The 13,108-nt window shown below is 30.6% G+C and overlaps 3 protein-coding genes across 3 annotated transcripts in view; all 3 read right to left on the reverse strand.

Annotated features, from left to right (window-relative positions):
- LOC125863391 (sulfate transporter 1.2-like) overlaps window positions 1-13,108 on the reverse strand; it is a 529,831-nt gene that overhangs the window by 166,015 nt on the left and 350,708 nt on the right. The gene's annotated exons all lie outside the window — the stretch shown is intronic.
- LOC125863421 (phosphopantothenate--cysteine ligase 2-like) lies at window positions 105-4,801 on the reverse strand. Its single transcript, XM_049543620.1, has 10 exons — window positions 4,560-4,801; window positions 3,260-3,430; window positions 3,026-3,149; window positions 2,895-2,939; window positions 2,691-2,776; window positions 2,339-2,391; window positions 2,199-2,258; window positions 1,917-2,018; window positions 1,024-1,143; window positions 105-639 (listed from the first exon to the last, which is right to left on the reverse strand). Exons 2-10 carry the CDS (start codon window positions 3,402-3,404, stop codon window positions 409-411), a joined length of 966 nt encoding a protein of 321 aa, XP_049399577.1. The 5' UTR covers window positions 3,405-3,430; window positions 4,560-4,801; the 3' UTR covers window positions 105-408.
- LOC125863409 (ATP synthase delta chain, chloroplastic) lies at window positions 8,564-9,486 on the reverse strand. The gene has a single exon (XM_049543602.1). The coding sequence runs from the start codon at window positions 9,416-9,418 to the stop codon at window positions 8,666-8,668; it is 753 nt and encodes a 250-aa protein (XP_049399559.1). The 5' UTR covers window positions 9,419-9,486; the 3' UTR covers window positions 8,564-8,665.

Below are 13,108 nucleotides of genomic sequence, written 5' to 3' on the forward strand. Positions count from 1 at the left end.
GAGCCACAAAGACACTAATAAACAGCTATCATCAAGAAATACATCATGCCCAGAAAAAAAGGAGTAATATGGTGCTGCTAACTTCTACATGGGAACAGCAAGAATCAGAGCCAACACTGAAGAACATATCTTACTAATTTATTCAGCGCCTTTTTCGTGCACAAAACTTATTCTTCAACAAGAAAACAACAACAACAAAAAAAAAAGACTCATCAATTGGAACAACTAAAAGGCACCCTCTTTCTTTTACTTCTTTCAAGAGAGCCTGTGGTAGTTGGTTAAGTGGGGTGGAAGGGTTTATCTCCTTTAAAATAGCTGGTTACATAATTGTTGCACAGATGTAATACAATCCTCAAAGAAGTCAGGTTCACAAATCCGCAAAACTATCGTTGGTCAGTCCTCAAGAGATCATGCATCGATGTATGCTGAATGTCTGTCCACAACAAGCTTAATCAATGGATCTTCGACATCAGCCCCAGGCTGAGTTGTGTCTCTACGAACTGTGATTTTTTCCTGCTCTGTGACAACTATAACTTCCTCTTTACGAGTTTGAAGTTCATTAGCTACCACCATATGCATCTTGTACTTTTTGAGGGCCATATCAGCCTTCCCTAAAAGGATATCTGTGTCTGTCTCCAGCTGTTAAGAAGTAAACGTTGAAATCAGTATCCACACTATGTGATGAGCAGAGATATGAAGATATACAGGTCACATTCATATATATATACGTAATAGTTGTGGGGGAAAGTTCAGTTTTGAACTCTTGAAACTTGTAGGAAATAGAATGCAAGTATTTGCAAATTTATGTCAAATAAAAAGTTCAAACACCTGAGAAAATAAAAATGGAGCTGCGTGAATAAGATGGAGAAAATATGAGTTTGATCTTATTAGTTCCAGACAGCATCATATGCACGGTTCTTCTCAATATATATTCGACACAGGTTAATTGTTCAGTCACCATATTTTTACAGGTACAGCAGACTTCAAGATCGTTAAAGAAAACTCAAGAGATGATCAGTTAACCTTGAAAGATATGCAGAAAGCCACAGGTGCCCACTCATTTCTAAGCACATAAAGCATCTTCGGTACTTGAGCAAGCCGCATGTCCAAAGGACCAGATCCTGACTGGATCTTATGCATCGTCTGTAAAGAGGAGCTTATATTAAGCAAATACCAGAAGATGTGAGAAGAACAAAATTATCTGTTATATATCTATCATTTCTACCTACCAGAGCAAAAGGGAAGTTCTGCTTGCCCTCTAAAAGCTCAATATATCCACAAGATGAGTATCGAAGAGATGCGAATGTTAAGATAAATGTGTAGTAATATTAAATTAGATAAGAAAAACATGATCACATATGTTAGAAGGTGCAAGCCGCACATATAGGGGATAAAATCAGAAAATATTGCTTGTGATGGTTTGGCCGTGTGTTATGTACACCTCCAGATGCACCGGTAGACCTTAAATCACATGGAAAGAAGTCATCTCAGATTATTTGGAATATCTTGGGAGTCCAGACAGATCTATCAAAAGATAGAAAATAATGAAAGCTGAAAATATGTAGTGATGAATACCAACGAGAAGGCTAGTGCTTACTAAAAGACTTTTAGTATATAAGAGATATACCCACTAAGGTATATTAGAGAAATCCTAGTGCTAGATAATCCGTAAGTACGGAATATTGAAATATAATGAAGCATGGAGCATTTATGATACTGAGGATTCATACACCCGACCCTAACTACCTTGGGATTGAGGCGTGGTTGTTATTGTTATATACCTGCCATTTCTGGTATTGAAACAAAAGAAGTCAAGAGACAACGAAGAAGAAAAACAGAACAAAGATTGAACTGCATCCAACCATTTCCAACTGCAAATTCAACCAAAACAGCGCCAAGAAGGAATAAATGATTACCATGCTCTCCCACGGTACATAGAAATCAGAAACTGCAGCTGCAAGATAGAACATAGCACTAGGACCAAGGCTCCTTAAAGAGACAGCTATCATCCGAAGAATCTGTTTTACACAAACCACATTTAATACTCTTTTACAAGCTTTCATACAACATATCAGATATGGAGCATATTGCTTACTCAAAGTAGAAGTTTTTAGAATTAAGTACACCAAATAGATTTGCACCAATCTATTGAACATAACCTACTTATCATACCAAAAAAAAAAAACACTGAACATGACCTGTAAATATTCAAAAATTGTTGTAAACGGTAATTTCAGCAGGAAACCGCCATTAACTGCCTGCAATAAGAAATTCTTAAGTTAATTACTGACAAATGTAATTGAAATATTTAAAATGAATAATTGATTAAGATCTTTACAGAACGATTTTCAGCAATGGCTCTCTTCACCACTTCAGCATGAGATGGGTCCACTGAAAAGCATAAAATGGTCAACAACATCAGCCAGGTTCAAAATATTCCAAGCAACAGTGGTAAATATCCCTACCAACCACCCGAGGTAACACCTAACAAGCTGGGATGTGGGCAAACATCGACATAAAGGAAATTAGGAATACTAATATGAACAGAAGTACTTCTTCAAATTCTATCACATTATTATATATCCTCCTTTTATAATTCTCATATCTATTTTATTAGGTCTCCTGCCCCCCTGTTAAAACGAAAAAAATCTCGTGCATCTGTATTGGGCATAAATGCAAAAATAACAGACCTTGAATACTTGAATCATCAGTTGAAGTAAAACACTCGAGCAATGGATCGTCAGGCAGTGATCTGCAAAATGGCTGGCAGGTTCCCCTGCATATGTAGAGTTTCATGGCCTTAAAAAATCCAGTCTAAGAGCATATACTATTTTTCGAAGGGAAGAAACGTGATCAGAATAATGGTAATACATAGTAATGCACTTGACACAAACCTACGATACAGAAAGATGACAGAATAACCAGCCTTCAAAAAGTACCTGCAATTCCAGTTTAATTTGAATGTAAGACGTTACATGAACCAAATGTGTACTAGAAAATTTAAGCATGGTTTTTCATGATATACTCTGTGGAAGCAGATCCTCTATGACCAGAGCTAAAGTTATCAATATAACGAACACATCGTTTCTCCAAAGGAACAGTTGTACCGCCAGAAGTCACACACACCACCCTGTTTGCTTTTCCATTCCCTGAACATGACGATAAAGACAAAGTAAGTACATGGCATTGTCATTGTCCAGATTGTGGAAAGGAAGTTGAAAAAATACAAGCTACGAGAGCTGAATGGAAGCAAATTTGCCTGATGATGAATTCTGGTCTACAAATTCCTTCAATTTTGTCTCTATTTCAGCAGCATCTTTTAGTGGTGGAGCTGATTCAAAGAACGCCTTGATTTTAAGTGTTGGTGTTTCTGGTGCATGATCAGTCTTATTCATTGAATCCATGGAAAATCCTTACAGAGATTGTTTATCTACAATATGATCAAAACCTCAGAACAACCCATTCATCAGTCAAAAGAAAAAGAACGATGCGGGGTGGGTAGGTCGCGTATGTATTGTGTTTTTGGGTCAGGCAATTAGGAATTGAATTGGTTAAGAGAAGATTGGGCTGAAAGAAAATATGATATAAATTGTGTCGGCTGGCGAGCCCAAAATTGGCTTGAAAAATGAGTTGAAGGAGTGGTCAAAATTGGGTTTCAATAGTATGTACATCAAATTGATCAAGACACAAACTTTAAATTCTGAATTGCTTGAAAACATATACTAAACCCCACATAAAGGTTAGCCAAAAGCAAGATAGTACTCCTATTAAGGTTTCACATTTATCCCAAAAAGTAGAAGATAGTTTAAAGATTTTACATTTATTTAGCACTAAACTTTCCACCATATTTGCTCCTACTAATAACACATCAACTTGGAGCGGAATAGACTAAGTAGCGCGAAATTAGTGGTAAAGGCAAGATTTTTACCAAGAGAGTTCATCATCTACTATATATACATTTTAAAAAATTCACCGTGTGATTCTCGAGCGAAGCAGGCTTGGATGAATTCCCCTCCTACCCCCCAAACCCTCTAGCTCCGTCCCTGCAGGAGGGTGATCTAGAGGGTAGCAAGGGGTTCACCCTTGGCAAAAAAGTTACACCATAAATTTACGATATCTTTAAAAACTTTTATGTATAATATATATCGATTTTGAACATCCTTACATAAGATAAGAAGTTGGATTAGTTGTTTAGGGGTTCAAAACTCAAATCTCAAGCACTACATTTTAATTTTCCGACCCCTTAGTGAAAATTCTGAATGCACCACTGGAATAGATACAAATAATTGAATATAGCCGATCTCAACTTATTCGGAACCAAGCCTTAAATCAATTACTACTGATTGAATTACACTCTAATAACATTCCCACATGAAGCAAAGATCACATTCAAAATAATCAAGAAATGAGAATGAACTCTGCACCTTAAAAGGGTCAAAAACTAAAATTCTGAAATTTCATGAAAAGAATACTAAATACCCAAACAAAAAACAGCTAATAGTACTAAAATTTCTCACATTTATCAACAACAAAAGGGTAAAGATTGTAGTAATATTCACCTGATGCGATGGAGGAGAACACAGCTGAGAAAGATTCGATTTTTATTTACTTTTCTATAAACCCAGATAGATTTGGGGATAAGAAACTGAAAGATTCTTTAAAAATCTACAAAATTGAGTGAAATTGGAGAACTGGGTTTTAACTTTTAGAGTTTAGTTTGATGGAGAAACTCAGAAATGGAAAGTTTTTTGCTTTTTTTTTGGTTCAAAGAAATGGAAAGTTGGGTGGCAAAAGGAAACATAGAAAGAATTAAATTTATAGGTAAACAAACTTGTGTTACTTAGGAGTATTCAAAAAATATGCATAATTATAATTGAACGAATTTCAAGATTATTTTTAAAGGAAAAAATGTGGATAATTATTACTCCAAATTTTTATAATTAATAGCCGCCAACCGCTTAGGTCAGATTTTGAGGGCTATTTATTTACATTTTGTTGTTTTAAATTTTGTATTCATGGTGAATTTTTTTTTGAGTAATGCGTAATTTTTTATTTGGTGTTTAATATTTATATTGGTACTTGATTATTTTAGATTTATATTTTAAAGGGCTTTATTGGGAAGAAAGTGCTCCTTATGAAGGATTTTTTTTGTATTTATTATTCGAATTCAAACTTTTTTATTAAGAAAAATATAGCCTCATCCACAATAGCACATCATTTGATGATGCATAACGCATAATTACTTCTTCAATATATTACTATTATTTTTCTAACAGAATTCTTAATATAAAAAAAAATTGTAATTTTTTATTAGGAAAAACGTGTGTTTTTACCATTCTCCAGAAGGAAAAAAAAAAGAAAAAGAAAAGAAGTTTCATATGGATTTAAGCATGAATAAAAGGATCAAAATATTAGTGTGGACACATCTTTAATATGAATCAATCCATATAATATACTTTCTTCGTCCTATTTTACATGCCACATTTTTCTTATTAATAAGCCTCAAAAGATATTATCTTACTATATCAAAACAATTTTAACTTGAAAATTTCACTTTATTTGAAATGAAATAATTTACAATCACACAAATATCTAAAAATTATTTCAAATTACAACTAAAATAAAGTATCTCATAATAACCTTATCTTCTCACCCATAAAAAACAATTCAATTAATGTTAATCATGATAATATCTAAATTCTAACTTCCTCTCTTATTAAGCTAGGCAATATCATTATCAGCGAAAAAGTAAACGTACTCCCTCTACCTTTATTTTATGTGATTTTTATTTAAAAATATCGAATAGATAAACGATAATAAAAATAAAGTAAATATTCATCTATATTAGGGTTGTGTATCGGTCGGTTCAGTTTTGGTCTTGAAGTATATCGATTTGACTTATTGGTTATCGGTTTGTTGAGATGTTAAATCGCTATAGAACCATTAAGATATTAATTTATCGGTTATTGATCATTATCGGTTTAACTATTAAGATTTGACACAAAAATAAATTAATGAAAATCACTTAGATACAAGGTGACAAATCGAATGAATCATGTACCTGAGTTCACAAGTAGCATCTTGCTTAAAAGCAAACACTATTACATTATAGAATAACCAAGATTTTGATAGCCAGAAATAAAAGTAGGAAACTAAATTCTAAGTCAAGGACTTTATATACAAAATGGTATAAATATAATTATTTAATTTACTATTGAGTTATCGGTTAACCCATTAAGAAAAAACCTCAAATCGTTAAAAACCGATAACTTATAAAAAATATCAAAATCGTTTTCTGAATGCTAAACCAATAACCCATTACTAATAAATCAATAACTTTTTTTCCGTTCGAGTTATCGGTTTCAGTTGGATTTTGAACCGCCTTAATCTAATCTGTATTATGCGTTTATATTAAATCACCAAATACAAGATAAAATGTAGCTCATACACTTATTTATTATTTATCATAATTAAGTGATTTGTATTTTTACATTAAAGGATAGTAAATGTTATGATTAAATTATTTATTTTGATATAAATGACGTGTGTCAAAAAAAATTACAAAAACTCCTAGTGGTTCGTGAGTCGTGACAATCGGTGAATTACAATATTTCATTGAGTTCATAATTCATTATTCAGTTTTTAAAGACATTATTAATAATTATCTTAATTTTGTTTTCATTAGAGGTTGAATTAATATGTGAATTTTTTTTTTGGTAACTAACAATATTCATTAATCGCCAAAATAATCATTACACGTTCCATAGTCCAGATTTATACACAGATAACTATCTAAATATGAATAACTAACCAGTAAACTCTACATCAATTACTCGGTTTGATTTATCGATTTTTTATTTTTAAATAAGATATTTTTTATCGATTTATCGGTTTGGTCTTTAATGGTTCGATTTTCGATTTAACCAATAAGAAAATGCTTATAAAATAAATATATGTCTTCTCTAATAAATTTGACGCGACGAGACAATAATGTAACTTTACAAGTGCTCATAAAATAGAAACAATAATAACAAACATGAAAATAAATATACATGTGTAACACAAAGAGAAATTAAGAAGAATAGGATTCTTACTTTAGATTTTGACGGTTTGTATAATGTGAAGTTGTTAACTCAAAGTCACAATGAAGTATGAATTGAAGGATAAATGACAAAGACATAACTAGTAAATTTTTGAGATTAATATTTAATATTTATGTATAGGTAAAAGTAGTAAATTACTATGGTCTTAATGAGTTATTGGTTTAACGAATAACCAAATATTAAAAATCAATACCGAACCAATAACCCAATAAATTTTTTTCATAAAACCATTAAAAAACGTTAACCCAATAACCTAATAGCAATAAATTAAACCAATAATACTTTTTCAATTCAATTTATTGGTCGGTTCAATTTTTTCACACCCCTAATTCCTACCAAGACTGTCAATGCTTTCTTAGTGAAGATGTGACTTTTTGTTAGTTAAAAAAGAATTGTCTCAACAGATTTTAAGGACTGAGCGTAAAATAATTCAATGTTGTTTGAACTTTGAAGAGCTCTTAAATGTTATTTCCACCGTTGTTTTTCATTTGAGTAAATTTGATTAATATGTTTTTGAGTAATTTTTCGTTTAGCAAACATAAAAATTATATTTGTATGATATAACTATAGTTTATATAATTGCGCTCCATAACAAATTTTATGTTTGTTATGGCTATTAATATGTATATTTCGGTATACATATACAAAAGAATCAATTGTATAATTTATGTTTGTATAAAGCGAGAAAGAGAGAAAGACAAAAGAAAACTGGGCATGAAAAAATCTGTATTTGTATAATTATAAGTGTATAGGACGAAAATATATGTATTTGTATTTGTATATACAATTTTATCTCGCTTTATACAAACACAAACACAATTTATACATTTGTGTTTGTATAAAAGTGAGAGTGGCGAGCGAGATTTGGGAGAGTGGCGAACGAGATTCTCTGGGGAAGAGGCAAATTAAAAGATCATATGTATATATACAGTTTTTTCTCGCTTTATACAACCACAAACACATTTTATACATTTGTGCTTGTATAAAGTGAGAGAGACGAGGGAGAAATTGGCAGCGAGAAATAGAGAGTGGCGAGCGAGATATTCAGGGAGAGAGGCGAATGACAACTGTTTGCTACAGATTATAATTAAATCAAAATATGTTATTTTATACAATTTTTCCTATATTTTTTCATTGACATAATTAGGAGTAAAATCTATAATAATTTTCATATAAAATCCAATCATTTAAAATTTTGATTTTAAAATATTCTATTTCAATTTAATTTAACTTTAAAGATTAGAAAAATCAACTCCAAATACGAAATTGTTTTTTGAGATTCATACGAGCTTTCAACTATTGCTCGTGAAGACATTTGGAAACTCATGAAATATGTGCATGATGTAAATTTTGTAAACATATCTAAGATCATAAAATATAATAGCTCGATTTTATCAATTTTTTTTCTGTTATAGGTATTTAATCGATCTAAATTTGCATACAGCTACTAATTTACATACATCCAAAAATTGAGAATAGTATTATGTTTTACGCAAAATTATATATTACAAAAATAATCATTGAGTAGTAATTATTAAAATTAAGAAAAACAGAACAATTAATTATACAGCTAATTGAATATCCCCAATTTCAAGCTGTGCAGCAATATCTTCAAGTTGTTTCTTCACACTCATATCAATCAATTTGGATCCTGAATTTCCATACCTTATTGTAAATCCAGCAACAAGAGATTCATCAATCACTGTTTTGATTCTCACATTTTTCGCTCCGGTTAATCGTTGAACTCCTTTTGCGATCTGTGCTAAATGTTGCGATTCCAGTGTCACCACTGAAGTCACCACAGCAAGTTCAGTATCCGTCAAGGTATTGTAAACTTTCTCAAACTCTTTAACAATATCTTTGATTAATTCAATTCTCTTCATATCCACAAGGATGTTGAGAAAATTCGCAACGTGTGGTTGAATGCCTGTAGATGAAACGATCTCGTCTACAAGTTCACGTTTCTTCTCTTCGCTTACGATAGGGCTTACGAAGAAATCGTAAACCGCATCGTCGTCGAAGATTTTCTCGATCTTTTCGAGATCTGCGGTGGTTTGTTCTAGTGTTTCGTTGGATTTAGCTACGTCGGCGAGAGCGTTCGCGTAGCTACCGGCGGCGGAATCTGCCATTTTTGCTCCGAGAGCACCGCCGCCGCGGCCGCGGCGGGAGGTGCGTTTGGATCGGAGTTTGAGAGTGAGTTTTGGGAGCTTGAGGCCGCCGGAGAAGGAGAGCTTTGCAACGGTTCCGGTGATGAGTTGAGTCGGCGGCGGTGAACGGGATTGGAAAGTTATCGGAGTTTGTTGTAGAGCCGCCATTGATGAAAATTCAAATCTCTATGCTCGAGAAAAGTGAGAGTAGTGATTTGAGAGTGAGAAATGAGAAAAGGGATTATGGAGGGTAATGGACGGTTGAGATTAAAGGGGAGTAGAGATCGACGGTGATGAAGGGATAAGATTATCTCTTATTTCCGGTGAAGGATGGCCTGTTATCTTATGGTTTATGGGGATAAGGAGTTGACACATGTGCACTTCACATTTGAGTAGATAAGTCAATTGCAAAATTAATTTATTAACTAATTAGTATTGAATTAACAATTGATGGACATATTAAATATTATTGTTAATGGTTTACGATGTGGGAACATATTACTCAATTTTCTTATTGAGTGCATTGTTAACATGTTAAGAATTATCATAGTTATATTTTTATCGTAAATATACATATTTTTTATTAATATCGTAAGTATATTTGTTAAATACTAAATACGTATGTGTATGCATCCTCGAAATTTAGATTTCATATATTTTTCATTGTGATTTACAATTACAGAATTACCAACTTAAGTAAAGCTAGAAAAATTATTTTATTTGATAGAAAATCTATATATTGGTAACTGAAAGTGAAAAAAAGGAGTATGTAATGATTGAGTCAATATACCGCTTAATTATCACTCGATAATTACTAATCTGATATCAAATCTATCGATAGCTTATTGATTGGCTATCAGATTAGTGTCTTTAAAAGTAGAGGCGTATCTAAGGGGGGGTCACTGGGTTCACGTGAATCCATGGTTCCCTTCCGAGATTATATATAGTAGTGTTATAATTTTAAAAAATATTGAAATATAGATGCGTGAACCCACACTTCAAGTATCAGATAATGCGATTATGACTGGGTGCACCTCTCTCCGCGAGGTTAGAAAGTTGAATTTTATATTTATCTTGTTTTATTTTTCTTTCTAAAATTATATAACACTTCTCTAAGTGGTAATTGGTATATAAGAATTAATTTTAGACCTATAATTTTAAAATTTTAACGATTTTCAGTAGTAAAAACCTAAATGTCGAACCGATAAAATTTATATATAGATCAACCTTTATATAATAGTGCACCCATCATCTCAAAATCCTGAATACGCCTCTATTTAAAAGTTGATGTCCAATAAATCANGGATAAGGAGTTGACACATGTGCACTTCACATTTGAGTAGATAAGTCAATTGCAAAATTAATTTATTAACTAATTAGTATTGAATTAACAATTGATGGACATATTAAATATTATTGTTAATGGTTTACGATGTGGGAACATATTACTCAATTTTCTTATTGAGTGCATTGTTAACATGTTAAGAATTATCATAGTTATATTTTTATCGTAAATATACATATTTTTGATTAATACCGTAAGTATATTTGTTAATTACTAAATACGTATGTGTATATATCCTCGAAATTTAGATTTCATATATTATTCATTGTGATTTACAATTACAGAATTACCAACTTAAATAAAGCTAGAAAAATTATTTTATTTGATAGGAAATCTATATATTGGTAAGTTAAAGTGAAAAAAAGGAGCATGTAATGATTGAGTCAACATACCGCTCAATTATCACTCGATAATTACTAATCTGATATCAAATCAACCGATAGCTTATTCATTGGCTAGCAGATTAGTGTCTTTAAAAGTTGATGCCCAATAAATCAAAATTGTTAAGCATAAACATCTGCCAAATCTGTCCTCTATAATCACCCCTCCTTTGAGTCAAATGTAGGGCAAATGTGAAATTCTTAAGAGTTGGAGTTGCGCATTACAATCTATCAGTTTCAATTTATGTGAATTATTTGAACATAAAATTGAAAAAGAAAAAAATAACTTTTTAACAAATTTATCATTTAAAACAAATCGAATACAGAGATGAATATTGTGTATTAGTTATCGAATTATCATATCATAATTGAGATTTTGATACCACAATTCTAATATTTGGTATTTGTTTTAATTTTTTTTTAGTATTTATGTATGATATTTAAGATTTGTACAAAAAAAAATTGAAATATCAAATATCATATTAAAATGTATAGTTACATGTACAAATTATATATATTATTACAATATTAATAAATCTATAAAATAGTATTAGTACAAATTACATTGTTTAGATTTTGATTACTCTATATTGATTAAACTGTTTATTTTGTATAATTTATCAACGGAAAGAATTGTTTGTATTTTTTTTTTGGAAATATTTCTACATGTTTAAGCTGTTAATATGATATAATTGAATCGTTTCTAAAAAAACAAAAGTCATATTCTCTATTATATGATTATATTTATATTATATATAAGTTGAAATCAAACAAATTATGATTACCAATTTACCATATCACAAAAATATTAAAATATAATTTAAAAATATCCTAATCATACTGAATTAATTTGGTATAGTAATAACATATTATTTTTAAAAGTCAAAAAATGAAGTTATCGATCAAATTTTTTAAATACCGTGCCATACTCACCCATGTCAAAGTTATTCGTGTAGTCATAAATCATTTCAATTAAAAATAAAATAAAAAACTTAAATTTTAATTCTTATTAAATATAAAAAAATATCATTTTTCTGGATTAAAAAAAGAGACGAAAAAATACCATATGAATTGTGACGATTTTTTTTTTTAGTAGTAGTAGTATATGTTATATTTTCGTGTTTGTCCCTCACAAATTTATTTACCATAGTTTGATACTGATCTTGTAAAATGTAAGCTACATCACGTTAAACAAATTATAACTAATAGAAGGGGTATTAATTATTACTTAAAACATTTGTAGCTCATTCTTTTTTGGATTTAGGCTATTTTTATTTGATGTTAATTTTCTAATATATTTTAATACTTATTGTGAAAAATTGCAACAGAAAAAGCAATCTACCTTTAATTTGGATTAAACACTACAAAGAAGTTATATTCTTTTGCAATGAGGGAAAAAAGGTTGACAAAAAATATTACTATACGCATAGTGCATAAATCTAATAGATTAATTGTGTAAAGTATGTTTCATGTTTATATATATAAAGGTAAAACATATGTTTTCAAAAATTATGATCAAACACATTGAAACTTCATCAAATCTAATTTCTTAAGAATATTTGAAAATCTATGATCAAACGTTTGCTACAAAGAAACCACCAATAATAAATGTGGTGCAATGGATGAGGTTGCTTCTCTCTTAGCCAGAACTTCCGGATTCAAACCCTGGATATAAAAAAATCCATGATAGGAGCACTAACTCGACGTGAATTTGACATCAAGTGAGAACAACTTTTTTTAAAAAAAAAATCCTTCTGTGAATATTAGGGATATTTTCTTAAAATTGAATTCACATATCAAATCCATAAAATATATGGCAATTGAAAGTTTTTGAAACCCCTTAACGACATTCTTTAATCATACTTGTATAATTAAGTTGTATAAAAAGAAAATTGTGACAACATTTAATGGCAAGAAATTAAGAATATTCAATCCATCCTTTGTTTTTCTAGCATACCAATAAATGCTCTTTGAAGGTGTATTCATGCAGTATTAAGAATTTATTTTATTTCTAATAGTATATAAGATAAGATGAACAAATCTAGCAACAAAAAAAATATAATATAGAAAAGTCGTTAGTATTAGTGAAGCAAAAGTGATTATGAGAGTCTATTATAAGATGAACAAATTAAA

Source organism: Solanum stenotomum, chromosome 4, assembly GCF_019186545.1.
Source record: "Solanum stenotomum isolate F172 chromosome 4, ASM1918654v1, whole genome shotgun sequence".
NCBI classification, from domain to species: Eukaryota; Viridiplantae; Streptophyta; class Magnoliopsida; order Solanales; family Solanaceae; genus Solanum; species Solanum stenotomum.

What these genes read in the sequence shown, in the direction of transcription:
- LOC125863409 (XM_049543602.1), bottom strand. Translation starts at nt 9,418, where the DNA reads ATGGCGGCTCTACAACAAACTCCGATAACTTTCCAATCCCGTTCACCG.
- LOC125863421 (XM_049543620.1), bottom strand. Translation starts at nt 3,404, where the DNA reads ATGGATTCAATGAATAAGACTGATCATGCACCAGAAACACCAACACTT. An exon ending in TGATGATTCAAGTATTCAAG is followed by an intron (nt 2,392 to 2,690) that starts GTCTGTTATTTT and finishes TATGCTTTTCAG; the next exon opens with TGGACCCATCTCATGCTGAA. An exon ending in ATGTACCGTGGGAGAGCATG is followed by an intron (nt 1,144 to 1,916) that starts GTAATCATTTAT and finishes TCCTCTTTACAG; the next exon opens with ACGATGCATAAGATCCAGTC.